The sequence below is a fragment of the Canis lupus genome, chromosome 7, assembly GCF_048164855.1.
Source record: "Canis lupus baileyi chromosome 7, mCanLup2.hap1, whole genome shotgun sequence".
Taxonomy (NCBI): Eukaryota; Metazoa; Chordata; class Mammalia; order Carnivora; family Canidae; genus Canis; species Canis lupus.
In genome coordinates, this window is record NC_132844.1 from 57362106 (window position 1) to 57386662 (window position 24557).

General features: G+C 39.9%; 1 protein-coding gene across 12 annotated transcripts in view; it reads left to right on the plus strand.

Annotated features, from left to right (window-relative positions):
* Positions 1–1235: 1235 nt before the first annotated feature.
* ADGRF1 (adhesion G protein-coupled receptor F1) overlaps positions 1236–24557 on the plus strand; it is a 54002-nt gene continuing 30680 nt past the window's right edge. For 4 of the 12 annotated variants that reach the window (XR_012034164.1, XR_012034172.1, XM_072832753.1 and 1 more), the window contains exons 1-9: positions 1236–2559; positions 2687–2770; positions 2864–2948; positions 14690–14768; positions 16845–16937; positions 18261–18318; positions 20514–20663; positions 21907–22080; positions 23738–23838. Coding sequence is in view for 4 of the 12 variants with exons in the window: in XM_072832753.1 (XP_072688854.1) it covers positions 14739–14768; positions 16845–16937; positions 18261–18318; positions 20514–20663; positions 21907–22080; positions 23738–23838 (606 nt within the window). In the remaining 8 variants the exon portion in view is untranslated. The remainder of the gene's footprint in view (positions 2560–2686; positions 2771–2863; positions 2949–14689; positions 14769–16844; positions 16938–18260; positions 18319–20513; positions 20664–21906; positions 22081–23737; positions 23839–24557) is intronic. The other 8 variants (XR_012034169.1, XM_072832756.1, XR_012034165.1 and 5 more) reach the window with 7 other exon arrangements.

The window sequence follows — 24557 nt, forward strand, 5'->3', positions numbered from 1 at the left end:
ATGATTACCAGAGAAGAGATGTAAAGTAGACCGAGATGGACCAAAACACATTTGTTTAGCTGCCTTTGTGTGCTCAGGTGAGCACCTTGCTTCTGCTCCACAGGTGAGCATTTGTGAGGTTTTGTAGTAGCAGGAGAATTACAATTGTATACCAGAGGAGCAAGGCCTTCATCAACTCTGCCTTCACACATAGCTCTTCCTGGGCTCAGGACAATGCTATGTCACAATGCCACCACAGGGCTCAAAACCCATGCTGTTTTCTTTTGCTTCCCATCTTCTGCAGGGACTGAGGAGCTCCATAACCTAACCAGGAAGTATTGAGGAGTTCAGAGTCTCATGTCTTGGTAGATCATTAGGAGGAAAATAGAAGGGCTGAGTAAGTGGCTTACCAGTGAGTCATCAGTAATTCAAAAGCACACCCTGTTGGTGAAACAACGAAATATTGGGCATACTATGATCTCCTTCCATTAAATATGGAATGAACAAACTCTTACATATATTCATTTGTTTGGATTCAGATTTTTCCCTCAAACCAATATGCTCAAGAAATTATTAATGTCTATTGGTTGCCTAATTTACTACTATCTGCTAAAATGTTTTTGGTCTAATAAGAAACTATAGGAATCTCTTTGGGTCCTAGGGCCATATGCCAGCCCCTGGGAGGTTGCTAGGCTTTGCAACACAATGAGCTGGATGTCAGTAACAGAGCTTCTTTGTGAGCTTCAAGACCCCCCCACATTAAGCTCCACATTGATTAGCCATTTTGTCTGCCTTACTCGTTCCCTTTTTCCCGTTCCAATTCCACAGCCACTTTTCTCCCTAAGTGATTGGCAGATTATTGGTTCCATTTTATGAACATATTCCCACTAAGGAATTAGTGACTTTTATGCTCCTACAGGCACTTGCATTTTAATAGAGATAACAGGAAAAGGGCAGCACCAAACTGAAAAGAGAGCATCTAGTCCTAGTACTTCAGGACTAGATCAACTGAATGAAGTCCTTCTGGAAGCTCTTGACTCTCTGTATTTGGTTGGTGGATCAGGAAAACAGGCAAAAGGGCACAGAGGAGAATGAAATTGATTTGATTGAATTATGAGATCAGTTCTATTCTTCCTGGGCTCATGGGAGACAAAGAGGAATGGTTGATGCCTTTGAGCAATTAGGGATTGTCAAGCAGGCTTTGTCCTTTGGACAACTTTTCTACTGGACCAGATTGAGACTTGACCATGTAGAATTGTGCTACAGACCATGTGGTTCACTTGGTGTTGGAAATGAGAGGGTCACATTGTGTTTGGGTCTTCTTGGCCCTAAAAGTCTTAGGGATATTGTTCTTTCTAAAAAAAATATATTTCTATCAGAATTTAGTGCTCTGAAGACCATTTTCTCCTTCCTCAGAACTTGAATGCTTCCTCTTTTGTGATAAGAACAATATACCCGATTAGCTTCCCCCCCTTTTTTTTTGAATGCTAGGAAGCTCTGCTCCTAAAATGAAGTTTCAGATTTATAAAATCATGTGGACGCTGCATAGGTTTTTGTTTGCATTCTTTTTCTTAATTGCCACTCTACTTTTATAACTTCCCTTTTTATAGTTTGTGTAGTTTATATAGAAATTTCATAGTTTGTGCTCCCTTATTTCTATTTCTATTTTAATATCATTTTTTTTTGATGCACTAGCCTTATGAGCCACTTCAAGTCATTTGCAAAATAGGGAGTGGCTTAAGGCCACCTCAAAGTCATTTGTAATAAAGATAATGCTAGTTTTCAAATCTGTTGGATCCTTAGGAAGGAAAGAAACATTTATTTAAAAAGTTAAAAATCAGATTTAGTTCTAGGTTTTCTAAGAGCAAAGAATATACAGAAAGCATTCACCTTCAGCATGTACACTGTTGTTCTGTTTCACCAGCCTCCATTCCATATTATCCCACCAGCAGGTCTGCGGTTCCTTTGTCTGGGAAAGGGCTAAGTTGGCTCTTCGGCTTTGAGTGAGAAAGTCAGCAATGGAAAAATAACATGGACTCCTACCTTCACTCCATTGGAATTACCCACCTGCCCCAATTGGAATGATACATGAAGGATTGCATTCCTTTTGCTTTATGGGGTATGACCCGGGTTGTCCTGAGGCTGGACATGAAAGCTTGGTAGAGTGGCATTTGCTAGCAGACTGATCTAGGACAGAAGTGTTCCGCATTCCCCTAGAGCATTTTTCTTCCATTTTCCTTTTGTGGTTTCAGAAATCTGTCTGTGTTTGCTGCAAAATCATTAGGTCTTGGTCTCAGAGCTCCTTCCTCTTACCAGGCCTGGTATTCACTCCAAGTGGGAGGGAGTCAGCAGAAAAGTATTTCTTTTTTCCTTCTTGAAGGGGGTGTGTCTTGGGCTTGTCTGCATACAAGGGCAGCAACATGCACCTGGAGTTCCTTATGTATCAGTGGGCCCGTGTGAATGCCGGTGAGCTGCTGTTCAGATATGAACGATGTCTTTCCGAAGAGCATTAAGAAGTGACTGAACCACAAATACACTGGAGGAAAGCTCCCAAAGGCTGTGAAAGAGAGGAATCACCAGGTAAGCCCAATGGCTGTCATTTGATTCCTTAGAATTTGTCTAGTATCACCAGTACGGTTGGTTCATCTGAGATATTCTCCCTTCCACTGTGGGGAAAACTCTGATTTCAAAATCCCATTTCCTGAAGAAGGCTAAATAAATGAATAGAGGATGGAAAAAGCAATGAGCGGAGACAAGAGAGTTCATCTTCTTGGTGACTGTGTAAATTGAGGTGAGTTGCTGATTCACAGACTCCAGGTTTTCTGACACTGTACACACACTTCTCTCTACAAGAGATTAGAACACAGTATCCATTATTTTTCAGGTGTGCCTGGGAAGTAGATGGACTGGAATAAAGAAGGCGCCACCATGGATACTTGTTAAAAATATCAGTTTCATGACTTCCCCTGGTCAGTAATACATTAACTTGAGCCATCTCTTAAAATAAAAAGATGCTTGAGCAGATTAAGTGTATTTTCACTTTAAGATGAATTCATAATAAGCTTTGCCTGAACCAGCATAAATCTGGAAAGTACTTCCCAACTTAGTTCCTTCCTTGAACTAGGAAAAATCCAAAAATTCATCCATATTATCATTCTCCTGCTCCTTTCCCTTAATAAATATAAAGCCATACACTGTATTTTCTGACTGACAGGCCTTGAAAATCAGCAATTTTTCTTTTTCTTTTCTTTCTTCTTGTTTAAAAAACATTTTATTTATTTATTCATGAGAGACACAGAGAAAAATGCAGACATTGGCAGAGGGAGAAGCAGGCTCCCTGCAAAGAGCCTGATGAGGGACTCGATCCCAGTACCCCAGGATCATGACCTGAGCCAAAGGCAGACACTCAACCACTGAACCACCCAGGTGCCCCTCTTTTTTTTTTTATTTTAATTTATTTATGATAGAGAGAGAGAGAGAGAGAGAGAGGCAGAGACATAGGCAGAGGGAGAAGCAGGCTCCATGCACCGGGAGCCCGACGTGGGATTCCATCCCGGGTCTCTAGGATCACGCCCTGGGCCAAAGGCAGGCGCTAAACTGCTGCGCCACCCAGGGATCCCCCCTCTTTTTTTTTTTTTAAATTGGTCTTTTTTTTTTAATATTTTTTTTAAATTTTTATTTATTTATTTATGATAGTCACAGAGAGAGAGAGAGAGAGAGGCAGAGACATAGGCAGAGGGAGAAGCAGGCTCCATGCACCGGGAGCCCGATGTGGGCTTCGATCCTGGGTCTCCAGGATCGCGCCCTGGGCCAAAGGCAGGCGCCAAACCGCTGCGCCACCCAGGGATCCCCCCCCCTCTTTTTTTTTAAGATAAATTTATTTATGTAAACCTGATATACTAGATGATGGGAAATTACTGAAGAAAGTATAGAAAGAAGGTCAGAATGCAGAGGTGTGGAGAAATGATGTCTGTGGCTTTTCCTAATCCTGATAGTAATACACATAGGTGAAAAATTACAGATAGAAAAACAATAATAAAAATAGATAAACATATGTTCTATAATTTATTTGAAGATTAATACAGCCTTTTATGTTCTTTTTTTCTGTAATAGAGCCACTGCTAATTATCCAACCATAACCAAAATTCAAAACAGTCTCACAAAAACGGCCACAAGCATACTACTTTATTCAACTATTAGCAATTATTGTAACTTTGAGCACATTATTTAGCTTTTCATGCTCTGGTTACTTAATTTGCAGAATGGTAGGGACCAGCGTCAAGATTTAAAATAAGATTTAAATTAAGATTTAAAATAAATGTAGGCATGTTGAGGCTTCTCAGGTTGACTTGCAAATCCTTCTATTTTGTGCACGGCCACAAATTGATGGAAACTGTTGCTGACATGCCTCATAGGTATGCATGTCCTACTTCTCTAAAAAGAGAGTAAATTTCTTTAATTGTTTTTTCAAGTAGGGATAGGGTTCCCATTACAGGATTTATCTCTTGTTGTGCTGAAGATACTTTGCATCCATATGCACTTTGATGTCATTCATTCCACAATTAAAGGAATGCAAATATTCTCCTAGAAAAAAATAAATGAACTCGTTCATTTAAACTGGGGTGTAAGTGACTGATGTTAGCACTTTGATTCAGAGCCAGGGCAAGCTGGAAGCAGCAAGAGGGTCCTGGGTATTAAAAGGTGTCACCAGTGGTAGGGATGTTATGAAGGTGAAGAATGCAGAAGGTGGAGAAGTAGTATTCCTGGGGCAGTGTCACTGAATTCTCAGTTTTGCTTACAAAACCATGTTCCACCCAATCCAAACATGTATTTGCAACGTTAACAATATTCTACCTTGTTCTCTCTCTAAGTTCTTAGGCAGGAAATACCCATAGTTACAGAAAAGGGGAAACACAGTTCCCAAACACATCGAGGAGTTTGAGTTGTGTGTAGGCAAGGAAGTGATCACAGGATGTCAGGGTCTCCACAGTTCAAGAGGGAATAGATACCCAGTCTTCATAGCTGTGAAAATAATCTAGAAATTTGGAGGGATGGTGCAAAAGGTCTACATGGCCTGGCATATATCCTCTCACATGCCCAGCTGGTTCCAGCCTTGAGGAAATCCACAACTGTAGGAACAAACCCTTGGAGAATGGAGGCCTTCCTACCATACCCCTCCTCTGAAAGCCACTGAAAATCTCAGAGGCTCCTGTTCAATGGCAGGTGGAAACCTGGAATTCTAAGATGTCGAGAATGAAAATCCGTAAGAATTAATAAGTGTGAAAGTGCCCTGGTATTTCAGAGAGTTGTCATAAATTCCCTGCAGGCAGTCAGTTGAATAAATAATATGTAAAGAGGAGAACAGCAGTGAGGCATGTAGCCCTCAAACTGTGCAAACGGTAGTTAAATCTTGTTGATGGGGGGTTATTGGGCCCCCCTCTGGGTCCTCAGTGCAAATGTCCATTTTTAATTTCTGAGGTCCACAGACTTTGGAAACTCTAGATTTTCATTTTGTTTTAAATAAAGTCTTTTAATATAAAGTCTAAGAGAATTTCCTTATTTGCTTTTTTATTGTAAGATAACATAAAAAAACTGATTGTAAAAGTTCCTTTATTGTTTAGGGATAAGCAGGCATTTACTATAAATTTGTGGTATTAGGTAGCTTGTCACAATGGAACAGATTCACACCTGCGAAGTTTTGGGTAAAGAGACTTTGTATAAGCAGATTATATTTTCCATGAAAACCCTGCACACTTGTGTTTGTAGTTTAGCACAATTTTGCTTGAAGACTTCCCTATGCTTAATCCCTTAGAAAATTAGGCTAATTGTTTCTCATAAGAAACTTAATGATATATTTCTTGGGCATATAACACTCTACCATGTTATTGACCAAAATACTAATTAACCACTAAGCAGTGGAAGAAAAGACACAGCAGTAAAATTTGCAAATATTTAAGTCAGAATTTTATTATATGACGAAGGTGGCCTTTAAAACTGATAAAGAATTACTGAGCTATCTTGCTAAAGAATGGTTTGGTCAAGATATGTAGTTGGGATAACTGTTCATTTGGAGGAAAATGAAAGTAAACACTGGTTTCATACCAAAATCTAAAGTAACTCCAAAAGGATTAAAAGTTTAAATGTAAAATTAAAATTAAAGAAGGTTTAGAAGAAAATATATAAGAATATTTTTACAGTCATTTTATTAAAAAAAATTTTAAAAAGATTTTACTTATTTATTCATGAAAGACACACACACACAGAGAGGCCGAGACACAGGCAGAGGGAGCCCAACATGGGACTCGATCCTGGGTCCCCATGATCATACACTGGGCCCAAGGCAGATGTTCAACTGGGGAACCACCCAGGTGTCTGTATAAAAATATTTTTTTTATAAAAAAATTTTTTATGCATGACTCCTAGTTTAAAATACATACTGGAAAAAGAATGACAGATGTGATTTCATGAACACTTTGAGCTCTTGTGCAGAACATGAAAAGTTAAAAAACCAAAGACAAATGAACAAATATTTGTAACAGAAGTGACAAAGAGCTAATATTCATGTTATACAAAAGTTCCAAAGAAGCAGTTCTTAAGAAAAAGTAAACAACCCAACAGAAAAACTTTGAACAATGACTTAAAAAGTCAAGCCAGAAAAACAAACAAAACAAATGGCTAATAAACATCTGACAAAAATAAGGCTTAGTCTTAATGATAAAAAACCAAAGACATGGAAGATAAAACAATTAGACAAAAATTTTGCCTATCAATTTGGCAAACATTTTAAAAAAGATGCTGGGAACATGGTGATGAAATTAGCATTCCTACACCTCGCTGGGGTGTGTAGATGGGGACAAATGGAGAGGGCATTTGGTTACTTTGATTGAAGTTCAAAATGCATAGACCTTTTGAAGCAGCACTTGAACCTGGAAAAAAATCTCAGTTTGTCCAGAATTAAGGATGCACAAGACAAAGCTTGATAGAAGGAATGTTTGAGGGCAGATTGTAGGAGTCCAGATGACGAATCTGCCACAATAGTGTGTGTACTTTTTATCTGAATCTAGTATGGGGCCTGGGAGGTTTTTGAGTATGGACTAACATAATATTTATAGGATAGGTGGAATGCCAGGAAACTGGTTCTATTTCTAGAAGAATCATTTGGGGAATGTTTTTGGAACTTGCTTTTACTCATTAGGAGATTATTATGAAAATACGGTTAATAGGCATAGGGAAACAAAGAAAGAATGTTTTTAGTATACTTGAAATAGTTAAGATTTATCAGTTTAAGCTCTGAATGAAAGTTGGATATTCATTTTACATTTCTTTACAAAGGTATCCAAGAAGAGCTTGTAGCATCTTTAATCTGATCATTCACATAAGAAGATGCCACAAAGCCTGTTTTCTGGTTCTTTCCAATGGGCCTACTAAAGTGTGTTTTCATCCTTGGACACTGATGACACTCACATTGCTAGGAGGATAGCTTTGAAAAGTATATTCTTCTTTTTTCTGAACAAAGCAAGCTTATTTGTAAGAAACTCAGATGGAGATCAAATTAACAATCAGGACCTTATTAAAATCATATCCCAAACAATAACATGCATTGGCTCAGAGTCCAAGAGAAATATTAAATTCTTTGGGGAGAGAAATTTAGAGAAAAGGTTGATAAATTATTTTTATTTAGAATATAGGCCTATCCTTCTCATTTTCTGCAAGTATGTAATGAAAATAATCCCCACTTTACTTGTAAGATTGCCAAAATAACCAAATCTATACATACAAAAGCATTTAGTAAATGACAAAGAATTATACTTATTTCTTATTATGTAACCATCACCTCCCTTAAGTGCTGTTCAAGTACTTTTTCAATGGAACAATCTAAGAGGAAGTTTAAATTCCATGGGTTTTACCCGCTAAGTAAGCAGAGTATTGTGAGGAAGATGGGAAATAAATCTGACCTGGGGATTCCAGGAAGGCTGGGTCCCTATCGCTGAGCTGAAGGCTTGGCTGGAAGAAACAGCTTGGCACCTTCTCTGGAATGCCATTAATCGTCCTCTAAGGGCTTGGTGCTAATATTGGCTCTACTGACCCATGAATGACAGGAGAAAATCTTTAGTTACAAGGGGTTGGAAGAGAGCCAACTCCCGAGGCTGGCCATCAGGCTCTTGCAACGGGATTGAGCTGGACTTGTCTGTGGGAAATGTACTCTACTAGGACATCGGAAGAAGTATTGGGTGATGAGCTAAGAACAACAGATCATCCTGTGTCTTTGTTGAGATACAAAGTACAGACAGAAAAGCTTTAAAAAGTCCAGATCTTTGTTAGTGGGGAGCACGCAGCCATGCTAGGCTGACAGCACCAGCAATATGAGAAATGCTCTGTAGCCAAAGTTCCCACGAGTGGGAGAGGACACCCACACTTGTAAAAAATAGATTTCTTGATTTTGGGGTCTAAAAGGATCCCACGAGGAGGTAGGGTCATGAACTGGGCTCTGAAGGGAGATCCATTCAAGGAAACGGTGCAGGATTTAAACAAGAAACAAAGAGACCCCAGCCACCCAGCAGTTGTTTTCAAAAGTAGGGCTAGATCACTGCTTTTGGAGTTTCCCAAAACTACGGGAGCTAGAGTGTATGAATGCCTTGCCCAGCTATGCTGTGAACCGCTGGTGTCTGGTACAGTGCCCAGAAAATTGGAGGCTCTCAATATCCAGTGGTTGAACAAATTAGAGTTTAGCAGATGGGTAAAGCATCCTGGGGAAGGAATGACTGAGCTAAGTCGTTCCTTTTGTCTCTCTCAGCTTTATAATTCTAGAATTCTCAAAAATCACACCTTTGTTCTCAACCCAAGGACTTCATTCTTAGTAGGTTCCCAGCCTATCTCAACACATATTCCAGAATTTTAATAACCGGTTGGAGGAGAAAACAAGTATAAAGCCCAGTAAAAAATTTTAATCTTTCCCCACTTAGCTTGATGATTGACAGACACTATAGGAGAGAATAATTAAATAAATAATGTCCAAAGAGAAACTGACAAATGGGCATATAACAATAGACTTTGAATGTGAATTGCTCTGGGCTCATACTCCCCTATTGCTTATTTTATAGAGGAAGAAACAGTTCCAGCATGTTCTGTTTTTTTTTTCTTTAGCTTCCACAGGTTCTGACAGATCAGAGACAAACCTGGGGTTAGATTCTGTTCATCTAGCTCTTTTCCATTATGTTTATACAACAGAAGCATACTAAAAATATGCTAAAATGTAAAATATGTGCTTAAAATTGTACTGTGCACACATATCTATGCAGATGCTCACTGAGATTTTAAATAACTTTAAATTGTAGTGCTTCCAGAAGAAATTTGTCTAGCTCAAGATTCACCAAATTTCTCAACACTTTTCCAGATGTGAATTGGTTGTCTTCTTTGTCCCTACCTACCTTTTTTACCTGACTTCTACTATAACTGCCTACTTAAAGGAGTACAAAGAAACCCATCTCAAAGGCAAAAGGCCTAAGGCTTCCTCCACAAAGACATATCACAATGAAAATGTTACCAAAAAGCTATAAAATGAAAGATGAAATAAAACCAAGGTTTTACAGGTCTTCTGCCTATAAAACAATCAGTTCTATTTGAGTTATGATGTCCTTCAGATGTTAGCTGGAGATCTGCTGTTTCAATTAGTGTGTGCATGCACGTGTGTGTGTGTGTGTGTGTGTGTGTGTGTGGTATGCACGTGTGCCCATGTGAGTCCAGGACAGAGAAGAGGGGGACATCTCTACTGGGAATTCTTCTATTTATAGAGGAAGAAACAATCCCATAAATATTGGTGCCAGGAGAGCAACCCAAGTGTTCAACAGTGCCTAAGATTAGAATATTGCTAAAAACGCTGGGAAGTGTAGGTATGAGCAGTTCCAACTCAGCACCACTGTTGATAAGGTGACAAGTGTTGACATAAATAAATAATATTTGGGACCCATAAAGACATAACTGGAAGAATGGAGAGACAATGGACAACATTCTCCAGAGGCGTAGTAGTGAAACCTAATGATTGTTCTCTGCAGATTGAAGGACAAGGATTATCAGGAATGAATTCACTTGAATGAATTCAAGGAAGTGAGGGAGGTTCTACTGTGGTCAAGCCTTCCCACTGCAGCTGGTGCCAACACAGCTGTGGGTCAGGCATCAGCAGTCCCCAGCTGCTGCCCAGCGAGTGATGTAAACACACGTACTTTGATGTCAACAACAGCTCCTTGTCTGTGGCAGGAGTACACAGATTCTGAGAATTTTTTAATAATCAGGACTTTGGGGACACCTGGGTGGCTCAGTGGTTGAGCATCTGCCTTTGACTCAGGACATGATCCCAGGGTCCTGGGATCTAGTCCCTCATTGGGTTCCCCTTGAGGAGTCTGCTTCTCCTTCTGTAATGTCTCTGGCTCTTTCTCTGTGTCCTTCATGAATAAATAAATACAATCTTAAAAAAAAATAATCAGGACCCTTTCAGCTTGGAAAGGAAGTGCTGAAAATACCATGGGGGTCACATTTAGTAAAAGCAAAGTTAAGTGGGATTTCAGATTACCCAAGACACACAGACAGACACACACACACAGACACAGTATTTCTGACACGCACACTGTCGAGGACTCTCTTTTGAGTCAGATAATTCAGTTACTGTAAAAAAATATTTTTTATCATTTTGAGGCTGGGATCCATCCTTCTCTTTACATAGTGGTGGCCATTGACTTGGGAGCACCTTTTACTTGGTAAGTTAATCTGACTCACAATTGAAGTCAAATTCTGACACAATTCAACAAGTAACTATAAACACAGGTGATGAAATTAAAATATTAGTAATGCTAATATTAATTGCTGACCATAATTGAGGCTTACCACCTGCCAAGCACTGTTTGATGTACTTTACATGCAATAATGCATTCAAATCTCCTAAGAATCTCTGAATTAATACGATTTCCTCCACATGATAGATCAGTAAACTGAGGTATGAAAGCCTCAGTTTGACATTTATCAAGTCAAAGCTGGTACCCAAGCCCTGGGCAATCTAGCCACAGTGCTTGGGTCCTGTGCACCTTGAAATTCTATTTTCCCACCTTTGACTAGCTGTCAAATAGAGGATGCCCGGTTAAATTTGAATTTCAGAAAAACAACTGAAATTCTGATGTTGTTCTGATCATCAGAATAATTCTGGATGATCAATAGTGTATCAAATATTGTGTGTCTCATACTGAACACTAAAAATATTAGTCATTATTTATTTGAAATTCAGTCTTCCAACCTTATCCCAGAAGTATACACCAAGGAAGCACAGAAAACCCTTTGGTTAGTTTGAGCTTTGGTCCCAAACCCCAAAGTAGAACTCAAATCACAGGCTTGGCTTTAGTGCTGCACTCCTGTTCCCTATCCCAGAACCAGGCTAGAATAACAACTCTTAAACCTGCATAGAGGTCAGCATCCTTTGGTTGATTTAATTATGCACATGGCTGGGTTTGGCCTAGGATTGAGTAGGGTTTAAGGGGGATAAGGGCATCTATGTTTTCTAATGAGCTTCCAAATATTTTCTTTTCTTCCTCTGGTCTTCCTTCCCTACCCTCTCCTCCTCCTTCCTTTTAATAGTCCAGCTATTCATGATTGGCCTACAGAGCAGGAATCACTGGTCTGAAACTCTGACTGTAAGTGACAATTTACCATTTCTAGCAAGTCCAAGGAGACAGCCCAGAATACACCCTCCACATGGGAGGAAGAGGGGATAAAGAGGCCAAGAGTATAAGAGAATTTCCTCATAATGCCCACGCTGTCATTAGGGACTTTTGGTGTTGGGTTTGCAGGCTCAAGCTTGGGCAATATGATGGAGAAAAAAGATATTTCAGAGAGAAATGATTGAGAGAAAGAGCTACATAAGAGCCAGGCCTCCCATTTGGAAGCAGGCTCTGGCACAAGGAGAGGATAGATTATACCCACATGCACAGTGACTATTGCCCTCTTTGAAAGCTTCAGCACTACAGACTATGGTGCAAAAAGTGCTCAATGTCAGGAACTGACATTAAAAAGTTTTCCCTGGAAGTAGAGAAAAAGTGAGAATGGTGTTGGAAAGAGCACAAGCTTCCTCTACGATGTGGCTGTACTCGAAGAAGGTGTTGGTAAATCAATTTAGTAGGATGTGATAGTTTACCAAAAAAATAAAACCAGAAAAAAAACCACAACCCAATAAAATAAAAACAAATAGTTATATCTCAAAGCTATAGTGATAAAAACAGTATGGTACTGGCACAAAAATAGATACGTAGATCAATGGAACAGAACAGAAAACCCAGAAATGAACCCACAACCATATGGTTAATTAATCTTTGACAAAGCAGGAAAGAATATTCAATGGGAAAAAGTCTCTTCAACAAATGGTGTTGGGAAAAGTGTAAAACATGCAAAGCGATGAAACTGGACCACTTTCTTACACCATACATGAAAATAAATCCAAAATGGATTCAAACCCTAATTGTGAGACAGGAAACCATAAAAATCCTAGAGAAGAATACGTGTAGTAACCTCTTTGACGATACCCACGGCAACTTCTTTCTAGATATGTCTCTTCAGTAAGGGAAATAAAAGCAAAAATGAACTATTGGGACTTCATCAAAATAAAAAAGTTCTGCACAGTGAAGGAAACAATCAACAAAACTCAAAGGCAACTTATGGAATGGAAGAAGTTATTTGCAAATGATATATTTGATAAAGGGTTGGTATCCAAAAAATATAAAGAACTTACAAAACTCAACACCCCCAAAATGAAGAATCCAATTAAAAAATAAAAGAGTCGAATAGACATTTTTCCAAATAAAACATACGGATAGGGGTTGCCTGGGTGGCTCAGTGGTTGAGCACCTGCTTTTGGCTCAGGTTGTAATCCGGGAGTCCTGGGATCAGGTCCTGAGTCAGGCTCCCTGCAGGGAGCCTACCTCTGTCTCTACCTCTCTCTCTGTCTCTCATGAATAAATAAATAAAATCTAAAAAAAAAAAAAAAAGAAAAAGAAAAAGACGTACAGACATACAAGAAAAAAGAATAAATAAATAAAATCTGAAAAAAAGAAAATGACATGGTCAAAAGATGGCCAACACACACACATGAGAAAATATCCAACATCACATACCATCAGAGAAAAATGAATCAAAACTATAATATCACCTCACACCTGTTAGAATGTGTGAGGTATGTTCCTGTGTTTTCCTGCTAAAATCAACAACACAGGAAATAACAGATGTTGATGAGGATGTGGAGAAAGGGAATTTTCTTACACTGTTGGTGGGAATGCAAACTGGTGCAGCCACTGTGGAAAACAGTACGAGGTTCCTCAAAAAGTTAAAGCTACAGCTACCCTGGGGCTCCTGGGTGACTCAGTCATGTAAACATCCAACTCTTGATTTCAGCTCAGGTCATGTTCTCAGGGTTGTGAGATCAAGCCCTTCAAAAGGCTTTGCACTCAGTGCAGAGTCTGCTTGAGATTCTCTTCCCCTCTCTCTACCCCTCCACCTGTTCATTCTCTCTCTCTCTCTCTCAAACAAAATAAATAAATAAAATCTTAAAAAAATAAAACTAACCTACAATCCAGAAATTACAGTACTAGGTGTTTATCCAAAGAATACAAAAATACTAATTCAAAGGGATACATACATCCCAATGTTTATACCAACATTATGTACAATAGCCAAGTTATGGAACCAGCCCTAGTGTCCATTGACTGATGAATGGATAAGGAAGATGTGATATATATATATATTATATATTATATATATATATACAACAGAATATTACTCAGCCATATAAAAGAATGAAATCTTGCCATTTGCAAGGCATAAATGGAGATAAAAAAGAATTATGTTAAACTGAAATAAGTCAGGGAAAGACAAATACCACAAATACCCTATGATTTCCCTCTTATGTGGAATTTAAAAAATAAAACAAATGAGCAGAGGGGAAAAAGAGAGAGACAAACCAAGAAACAGACTCTTTACTATAGAGAAGAAACTGATGGTTACCAGAGGGGATGTGGGGGGGATGAGGGAAATAGTTGACGGGGATTAAGGAGGGCACTTGCTGTGATGAGCACAGGGTGTTGCATACAAGTGTTGAATCACTATATTGTACACCTGAAACTAATATTAACTAAGTGGAATTTCAATAAAAAGTTAATAAAAAATGGAAATATCCAAGGGCACATCTCAGAAATAATTAAGCTCTGTTTCACAGAATTGTTCTGTTATTTAACTATTGCGTTATTTAGATGTACACACTCATACATTTTATTATACGTGTATGTATATATGCACATTATAAAATATATATCTTTTTTATGGGTCCTGATCAGAATGTTTGAAAAACACTGCTCTATGGATAAATGTCCAGCACAGAGCTGGCCAGAGGAAATAGGACCCAGAGGAGATGAGTTTTGAAAAGCAAGATCTAGAAGAACAATCTGGAGCACAGGCTTCTGCTCAAAGCTAAATCAGTAGATTTTGAAGGAGTTTTGGCAAGTGGGAATGTAGGGACAGGAGAGGACCAGGAGGGGAAAAGGTAAACACACAAGTTGTATATGTTTCCTTGCTTATTTTTCATGCTTCCTTAGAAAGCCCTGGAAAGGGTCTCTGCTGACATGTAGGTCATGGCTGTAGTAATTTTTATCTTGTCTCTAGCACCTTTTTTCTTTTTTTGTAGATCCTAGAGCAAAGTGTGAGGCAGCGCTGTCAGCCATGGCAGGGTTTGTATGAGGGTTAAAGTGCATCTGGGAAACAAGGTAAGGGGTGGAAGGAAGGGCCCAACTCTGTGTTTTCTGTGCAGCTAACCAAGGACACTTATTCTAGTGGTGGGTTACTGAGTTTGGGAATTAGAGTTTTTCATCTTTTCCCATGTGGAATAATGTTGAGAGGCCAGAGGGAAGTATACCTTCATTTCTATCAATATATTCAATACAACTTTTCAGAAATTGTGGTAAAAAAAAAACCCACATAACATAAAATGTACTGCCTTAACCATTTTTAAGTGTGCAGTTTCAATAATGTAAAGTATATTCACATTGTTGTACATCAGTTCTCTGGAACTTTCTGTTCTAGCAAAACTGAAACTTTTTATTATTATTATTGTTATTACTAAATAACAAGTGTCTGTTTTCCCTTCTCCAAGCCCTTGGTGACCATCATTCTATTTTCTATTTCTGTGAGCTTGACTTCTTTAGATACTTCATAGAAGTGGAATCATACAAGATCTTTTCCCCATTGGCTTCTTTTTAAAAAATATAATGCCCTTGAGGTTTATCCATGTCTTATCATGTGACAGGATTTCCTTCTATTTTAAGGCTGAATACTATTTCGTGCCTAATATAACTTTTGGCAATAATGGGAGTGTTCTGGGGCAACTGGGTGGCTCAGTCAGTTGAGTGTCTGGCTCTTGATTTCGGCCCAGGTCATGATCTCAGGGTTGTGGGATTGAGCCCCAAGTCTGAATTCCCACTCAGCTTGAGATTACCTCTCCTCTCTTCCTTTTTCTGTGCCTTCCCCCTGTGCACTCTTTCTCTCTTTCTAAGTAATAAATAAATCTTCAAAAAAATAATCAAAGTGTTCTGCATCTACACTGCCTAACATTGGTAGCCACTAGCTACATGTGGTTGTTGAGCACTTGAAATGTGGCTAGTGTGACAGAGAAATTGAAATTTTCATTTCATTCTATTGTAATTAAAACTAAAATTTAGATTTCCACATAGCTCCAGTGGCTACCATATTGGACAGAACAGTTCTGGGATCCCTGGGTGGCGCAGCGGTTTAGCGCCTGCCTTTGGCCCAGGGCGCGATCCTGGAGACCCGGGATCGAATCCCACGTCAGGCTCCCGGTGCATGGAGCCTGCTTCTCCCTCTGCCTGTGTCTCTGCCTCTCTCTCTCTCTGTGACTATCATAAATAAATAAAAAAAAAAAAAATTATAAAAAAAAAAAAAAAAAGAACAGTTCTAACTTACCATGATTTTGTTGTTGTTGTTGTTGACATGAAAATCCTGGGTACACATGGCTAATGTGACCATGACTTTGTGTTGATTTTTGTGACCATGACTATGTGTTGATTTTTGTCTAAATTATTCTGACATAAGCATAAAGTCAAGGATAATTTGTTGATAATTACATCAACTATAAGGAAATAAATTTTTTTGATTTGTTCATTATTATTTCTATGCTTACATACTCTGATTCTGTCCTTATATTCATGGTTCTAAGGATCTTCAGTTATTTATTTATTTATATGTTTGTTTGTTTTTAAAAGATGTTATTTATTTATTCATGAAAGACACACACAGAGGCAGAGACACAAGCAGAGGGAGAAGAGCCTGTTTTGAGACTCAATCTCAGAACCGCAGGATGATGACCTGAGCCAAAGTCTCAACCACTGAGCCACCTAGGTGCCCCAGATCTTCGGTTATTTTAATGTTTGTTTTTATGGAGATGAAAAGGAAACCATGAAAAATAAAAAAAACTGGATGTTAAATGCATTTGTTTGCAAAGTTAAGCGAGGCATGATTTTAAAATAGCCTATGTTTGGTCAAATTTCATCACTGAGAGGAGAGCTCTCGAGCAATTTTCTAGGCAGTTTGTAAAGATAGAAGCTTACTACTCCTGCTACCAGAGTGGAAATAATGGCATCTCAGGCTACACATGTGAGGTGGAAAAATAATCAACCACTCAGGGATTCTGACCCGCTCGTTAGTCTCCACCGCTGTGTGCATTTTTAAATTCTGGCTTGAATGACTTGTTTTTGTGCCTCAGCCTTGCATGATATATCCATTGTCTAGCCACAGACTGTGACTCTGGTTGTTTACGTTGAATCCAGGATAAGGAGGGAGGCCAACTGAAGATGCAAGTCCGCGTGCTCTGGCTCATCTCTTTCTTCACACTCATTGAGGGTTGGGAAGGCTTCCCGGGGGTGAGTTGGCATATGCCCTATTTTCCCTCTCTACCACCTCTCTTCTCTCCCTCTGCCCTTTGAAAACCCATCATTCTCTTGGCAACTGGAACTGCATAATTTAATAGACTTGGAATGAAAAATCTTGGGTTCTTGTCTCCACGTTACCAACATTAGCTGCATAGCCTTAGACAGTTTTATCTCTTGGAATTTAGATGAGCTAACTGCAAAATAAGGAACTCAGACTAAACCATTTTGGAGATCATGTTTAGCTCAGCACATTCCTTCTTATGATTTCTTTGACTGAGGAAAGGCGTAAAGATTGGCATAGGCAATCATTGGACTCTCACCCCCAACTACACTCGCTCTCTCAATGCTTTCATCTAGGATCATGGTTTTAGTATTCTTTACACCCTGATGACTCCCAAATATACATCTGCATCTCGACCTTCTCCCCTGAACTCTACAGCTATATGTCTGTCTACTACCTACGTGGGTGTCTCCAGCTGGGTGTCCAATAGACCCCTTAACTTAATATGTCCAAAATTAAATTCCTGATTTTTTTTCTCACCAAACCTGCTTCTCCTTTCCCATCTCAACAAGTGGCATCATTGTCTCTCCAGATGCTTGGGCAAAAAAACTTATTTTCACGTTTGACTCTTCCCATAATCCATATTTAAACCATTGGCTCCTGTTTTGTTTTGTTTTGCTTTATCTTTGAAATACACCCAGAATTCAAACATTTCTCACTACCTCTGTGGCTTCCACCTTGATCCACACCTTTAGTATCTCTTGCCTGTGTTATTTCAATAACTCCTGAGACGCTCTCATTGCTTCTCTGCCTGTCTGTTCCCAACATGGCTGCAGGATTAAGCCTTCTAAAAAGTAAAGTAGAGCACTCTCACCTCTTTTGAGAACTCTCCAGTGGGTTCCCATCCCACTCAAGTAAAAATTAAGCTGTTGCCCTATAAAGATCCAACAGCTCACCTCCTTGGAGATACTTTCTGAGTTCAAGTGCTACCATCTCCCCTTCCCCACTCCATTGTGCTACTCTGGCCTCCTCACTCTCTCCTCACATGCCAGACATATTCTTACCCCAAGGCCATTGCATGTGCAGTTCCCTTTGCCAGGAAAGTTCTTTCTCCAGGGATCCTTACTCCACTACCTCCTTCAGGTTTGTGCTCAAAAGTTGTCTCAGAGAAGCCTTCTCTGGCCACCTCTCCACTATCTCTGACTTGGATTTTAGATCCATAATTTCAATTCATCTGGGAGATCCAATAAGGCCTTATGAAGTACAATCATTACAAAGCTCTGCCTTAATAATTCTCATTTTCTTTTAAACAGAGAACTGAAGGCATCAAAACAAAAAGAGGACTCATTTTGAATAAGAAAAAGCATCCAGGTGAGCTGAGCCTACCTTAGGGAGTGTGGTGCAGTAGACAAGGAACTAGGGTTCCTACCTCAGTAGGTCTTCTGACTGACTGGAGGTCTTTGACATACAATTAAACACCTCAAATCTGGAAAACCAGAATAATAGCCATCCTTACTGGACAAATGCAACACATTTGTGAGAATTAAATAATACATAAAGGCGCAGTAACCTGCATCATATTGGGCAAGTAGCTGTTTCATATTCTTCCTTTCCTTCCTTATCTCAGTCCTAACAATGTAATTAGTGGGCCCAACCCTCAGCCTAGGAATAGGTTGCATTCTGAAATTTAATCTGTTGTTCTGATGTTCCAGACATTGAATATATTTCTTGGTGGAAACCATGGTGCACACAGATGGTTGTTATGTTCCTGGGTCAGTCCACAAAAGCTTTGGTCCAGGGAAGTGATCTGTCATAAAAAGTATGCAAATAGTGTCATTGTACTAACCACTCTGCAAGGCTACACTTCTTCAGAGAATGAAATAAAAATTCAACTTGGAATGCTATGAAAACATTTTCTCTGACGGTGAAAAGACAATATTTAGTGAGGTGTTACTAGGTGCCAGACGCTATGTTAAGTGCATCAGATGAATTAAATCCTTACACTGGCCCTCTGATTTAGGCGGAATGGTCATCTTTATTTTATAGACAATAAAATTAAGATACAGAGCTAGGGGGAGGAGGAATGATTCAAATCTAAACACTCTGGCTCTAGAACCAGTGCCATGAGCCTCCTCCCACTTCTTACCTGCTTGGGCAGTGGGAGCAGAAGTCCACTTACCTTCGCCTACTTGGTGTAGCTCCCAAGACCTGGGACAGAGGTTCCAGCCTACAAGGAAGAGGAGAGGAGAGAGTAAGAGGCTGGGCTGAAGCTCTATGCAGGGAGATGGTGGAAGCAATGGTAGCAGGAAATTCTTGTACATGTTCTGGGGCATGTCAGCCTCAGCTGGCTTCCTGCTACCCTCTTGAATGCCTTCTGAAAAGTCTAGAGGTTGATCTGCTGATTTCCTTCTCTATAAATTTCCCTCCTGCCTGGTGCCCCAGGCTCCTAACAAATGGGCCAGTTTCAGAGAAGCTCCCCATCTCCTCCATCCCCGCAGAAAGCATGGCTGTCACGAGAAATCTGAGAATTCTAGGAAATTTCAGTGCCCGTGGCAGTCAGAGGAGACCCACAACAGAAGGATGTTCACCCTTTCCTTCTCTCTCTTTAGGGTCCTTATATTCCTAATCTAGGTGTGTAAATGAGCTTAGGACAATCTTGAAACCTCATGAAATCCCACACTATGCTTCATGTGAATGTGCCTAAATGAGTTCCGGGTAGGAGGATCCTCCTAGGATTCATAGTCTCCTGAGTCCAGAACATGTAACAGCCTCTCCTTAGGAAAACAAAAGGTGCTGCTCAGGAGTGATAAGACAGAGATGAGGGTACATAAAGGCTCAAGTAAGGTCTGGTTTGGTTTTGGTTTTGCTTTTGCATTTCATATAAGGTACTCAAAGTTGGCTAATTACTGAAACCTTCTCAGAGGATCAAAAAGGGCTCTTTGGAGAGGGAAGTGTGAGACTGGGGTTTTTTTCTTTTTTTAAAGATTTTATTTATTTATTCATAAGAGAGAGGCAGAGACACAGGCAGAGGGAGAAGCAGACTCAATGCAGAAGCCTGACAGGGGACTCGATCCTGGGACTCCAGGATCAGGCCCCGGGCTGAAAGTGGCTAAACCGCTGAGCCACCTGGGCTGCCCAAGACTGGGGGTTTTATACTGGACATGCTCCAAGGAGACTGGAGCCGGGAGAGCAAGAGGGAAGAATAACTAGGATTTTTCTCACCTCTTCTTTCTTGGGTCTTGGTGCCTGAAACTTGACCTTGAATGCATCCTGATGAACCATGTAAAGTCAGGAGGGTGATACCAGGATGGGTCAGGGAGAGTGGAGAGCTGGCTTGGCAGAAATGGGGATAAACATAGATCAAGCACATGTGGAGCTGTCTGCAAGTGTTTCCTCTGGATGCTCATTTTTATTTAGTGTCTGGATGAGTAGAAGTCAGTAACAAGCAGCGTGACATAGCCTATGACCTCCAGGCTACATGTGACAATTGCTTTCTGGTGGCTTCCTTGGCAATATTTCTCTCTCAGATTGAAAAAGAAAGCTCCTGACTATCTTCCTCTCTTTAGGCCCAGTCCGGGAGTATGAGCTACTGCTTCAGGTGTCCTATAGAGATTCCAAGGAGAAGAGAGACCTGAAGAATTTTCTGAAGCTTTTGAAGCCTCCATCATTATGGTTACATGCTCCAGTGAAGATTATTAGAGCAAAAGCCACTACACGTAAATCTGCCCTCTTGGGACTGGGAATGGAAGGGGGAAGGTGGGTAGCAGTCGGGTCAGGTTAGGTTATGCTATGGAGACAATCAACCCCACATTATCTGTGGTTTGAAAGAAGACATTTTATTTCCTCTTCATGCTACCTCTTTATTGCAGGCTGGCAGCAGGGTTGTGTTTGTGTGGTCACTTGGGAATTCAGGCTAATGAATCAGACACTATCTCAGATGTACTCAGTTGGAGCCAAAAAGAACACTCATTGGCAGTTGAATCCTCTAACTCAGAAGTGACACATATTAATTCTGCTTACAACTTATTGGCAAATACTGGTCTTGTGGCCCCATTCAACCTCAGGGGGCCAGGATATGTAATCCTACTATGTGCCTGGAAAAGAGCAAGAAGTAATTGATAGCACTAATGATCACAATGCTGGGTCTCAGAGACATTAAATGATTTGCCTAAAGCAGTAGTTCTCAAAGTGTGGTGCCCAGATTAGCAGCGGAACCAGTATCAGAGAGCTTAATGAAAATGTAAATCCTTGGCCCTGTCCCAGACTTACTGAATCAGAAACTTTGGAATGAGACTCTCTAGGTGATTCTGACACATGACAAAGTCTGGGAATCATTCCCTATCATAATATCACAAAGTTTGAGAATCATTCCATATCAAATATCATAATGCATATTTCCCCAAAAATGTCTGGTGACTTTGTCCCAATTTTTTGGCCAATTATAAAGGAATACCTGTTGATAGGTGTTTTAGGTCAGTCAGTAGGGAATGAGCACACAGAATTGGCTGATGGAATTTTTCACCATGACTCTCAAGAAGAAAAAACTCTCTTGATGTTTAGCATCACCTGAGAATGGTGCTGGGTGGGTAGGAGGAACCTCCAGCAAAATGGTGGTAAAGAACTTTTTAGAATTCTTAAATAGCTGTCAGGTTGACACCCTCTCTTCTGCTTCTCTTTCCCATTCTAAGGGCTATCTTCAGGGCATCCGTGGGCATCCATCCTTCTTTTGGATGTCAGGCCCAGCCACTTGATTTTGTGTTTTTGTTAGGTGTCTGTTATCAGGCTGAGAATCTATTGAATTGGACATATATTTACCTTAAACATATTACCATCCTACTTTCACCCTTCTAGCTCTTGGTGAGAAACACTTGGTTCAGATTCTAAGTCTAAGGGTGAGAGCTCAGGACTGGTCAGTTTATAAACCAGATCTCATGCAACCAAGCTCTGTTTTTTGTGCAGACTGTGGCAACCAGAATGGGAGTTTGCAGTGTGCCTGTGAGGACGGCTACACCTGGTTTCCTCCCTCATGCCTTGATCCCCAGAAATGCTACCTTCACACAGCTGGAGCACTCCAGAGCTGTCACTGTCATGTCAACAACCTCAGTCAGAGCACCAATTTCTGTGAGAGAACAAGTAAGCACATAAGGGTGCCAGGAGGAGAGTTCTGGGCTGGGGCCCCTCCCACCCAACCTGCACAGAGAGGGAACTCTAGTTTCTTGCCCATGTGTTAACTCTTAGTCTCCATGAGCAGAGCTATGGTTTGCAGGATTGTCAAAGGGCCATGACAACATAACCCACTAGGCTTAGCTGGACAGAGAGAGAGCTTTATAAGTGTAGAAAAAAGGGAAATGAGAGTTGATGTTTGGGCATCACTTTAACCTCATGGTCATCCAGCTCAGCTCTGCATTTCAATGATTTTATTGAGATTGAGGGGAATTCACAGGAATCCCAAGTAGGAGAACTGCTTGAGTACACAAAATTTTTTTCCTGCCTTCTTTTCATTTCTTTTGCCAACATCAATTTCCAGAAAAGGGAAGTCTAGAGGTGTGAGAGTAGGGAAGAACACATAGTGGTTATACTGAAATATATGTTCTAGGTGGCCAACAAATATATGTATTGAATGCATTACCAAAACAAAACAGAAGTTAAAAGTCTAGCCTAGGAAACCAGTGGAAGCTGGGGGACCTTTGTTGCCTAAGGGTTATGTTCAGTAGATGATGAAGTGAGCCAAATGATGTGGCCTCCAGGGCTTGAAGGACTTTGGAAAGTCTCCTCAGAGACTACTCCAGTTCTCCTGAAGCTCTGGATTTTGGTAGAGCTGTGCAAAGAGAGGGAGAACCCAAAAAAACCTAGCATTCCTGGGCATTCTTGGCTCCCCTTCCCAGGACCATGCCAATTCATGATGGCCACACATATTTATGAAACGCCATATTTATACCCAGATCTGAGGTGAATTCTGGGAGGATACAATGAAACATTTCTCTCTCTCTATGAATTAGCAGCCCAGTTGGGGAGGTGAGGCTGTAATCCAAGAAAGAAGACAATGTAATTTCTTCAATAAATTTGAATGAAAGCCTACTTTTTGAAAGGTGGTCTATGTCTGATGCATCTTGAAGAGATACAGAGATGGATCAGACAGGGATTATACTCACAAGGCTCTTTCCAAAGTGGAGTGTGTTTATATAAACGTGAGAAATGCTCACAGATATGTTGGTACAAGAGGTTGTAAAGGGAGTATGAACAAAGTACTGTAGGAGTTTAGAGGAGCGAAAGAATTTGCGTTTGGGGGATCTGGGGAGGCCTTGCAGAGGAGGTACATTTGACTAGGTCCTAAGTGAAGGATAAACAGAGTTTGTCCATATGAAAATGAACAACAACCTGCCCCAGCACAGAAAAGCAATGGGAGAGTCAGCAAGTAGTGTCTTATAGTTTTTTCTTCTTAAAAAATTTTTCATAGGCAGAATGTTTCAGCTCAATGCCTAGATGGACACACATTTTAGTGTTAACTGACTGCCTTTTGTAACCACACATGAGTGGCCACACATTTACGTATTTGTAAGGTTATCTTGATCACCAGCACCTTCTCGTTATATTTCAAATCCACAACTGAAAAGTCTAGTTTTGTGTCTGCTTCCCATATTATTTTAGGTGAACATTCATTACATTACAAGAAGAAATTGAAATGCTGCTGTTGAGTAGATGGGCTTCAAATGTACTTCTGTAATTTTATGCTGCAATAAATTCCACTGAGTGATTTTTATATCTATAAACCTCTTTTTATTTCCCATAGAGGTTTGGGGCACTTTCAAAATTAATGAAAGATTTACCAAAGACCTTTTGAATTCATCTTCTCCTTCATACTCCAAATATGCGACTGGAATTGAAATTCAAGTAAGCGCTTTCTACTTACTACATAAGAAATTGTTGGCTAAACATAAGTTCAGATGTTTTCAATTCAGCGTGTTTATTTAATACATATTCTTAATTATTCATGTTCAATGAGTTATTACAGAGCAGTTAATCGCTTTGCCCACAACTGACGTATGTTGAACGTTTTCTTTCTGGGAGATTTTTAACAATTGACTTCTTTCCATTTCTCTTGTGTTCATTTTTGCTCATTTATGTGAGTCATAGTCTACCAAGTCTTCTTGATTATTTTCTGTTTTATATTTGTCAAAAGAAAATTTCATGCTCCAGGCTCAATTGTCAGCATTTGGGATTCATTCCATAAAGAAGCCTCGCTTCTAAACAGAATTACTGAGCAAAATTCTGGACTATGTAATGAAGTCACCAAAAAGTGAATCAGTGTCTGTCTGCTTAGGATGATGGTTCAGATGTCATTTTCACTGAAGACATACACAATTACTTGCCAGATAGAGTCAGTTTAAATGCATATGGAGATTTATGGCTTATTTTTGTGAAGGAGAAAACAGATTGTGGGTAAATTTGTATCATCTAGCACCCAATCCCCTATTTTCTAAGCAATTGGTTCTCCAATCTTTACTAGCAAACTCAAAAATAAATGATGTGTGTGTGTGTGTGGATGTGTGTGTGTGTGTACAATTCTCAACTGTCATTTGAACTCTATTTGTATAATATGCAACTGCCTC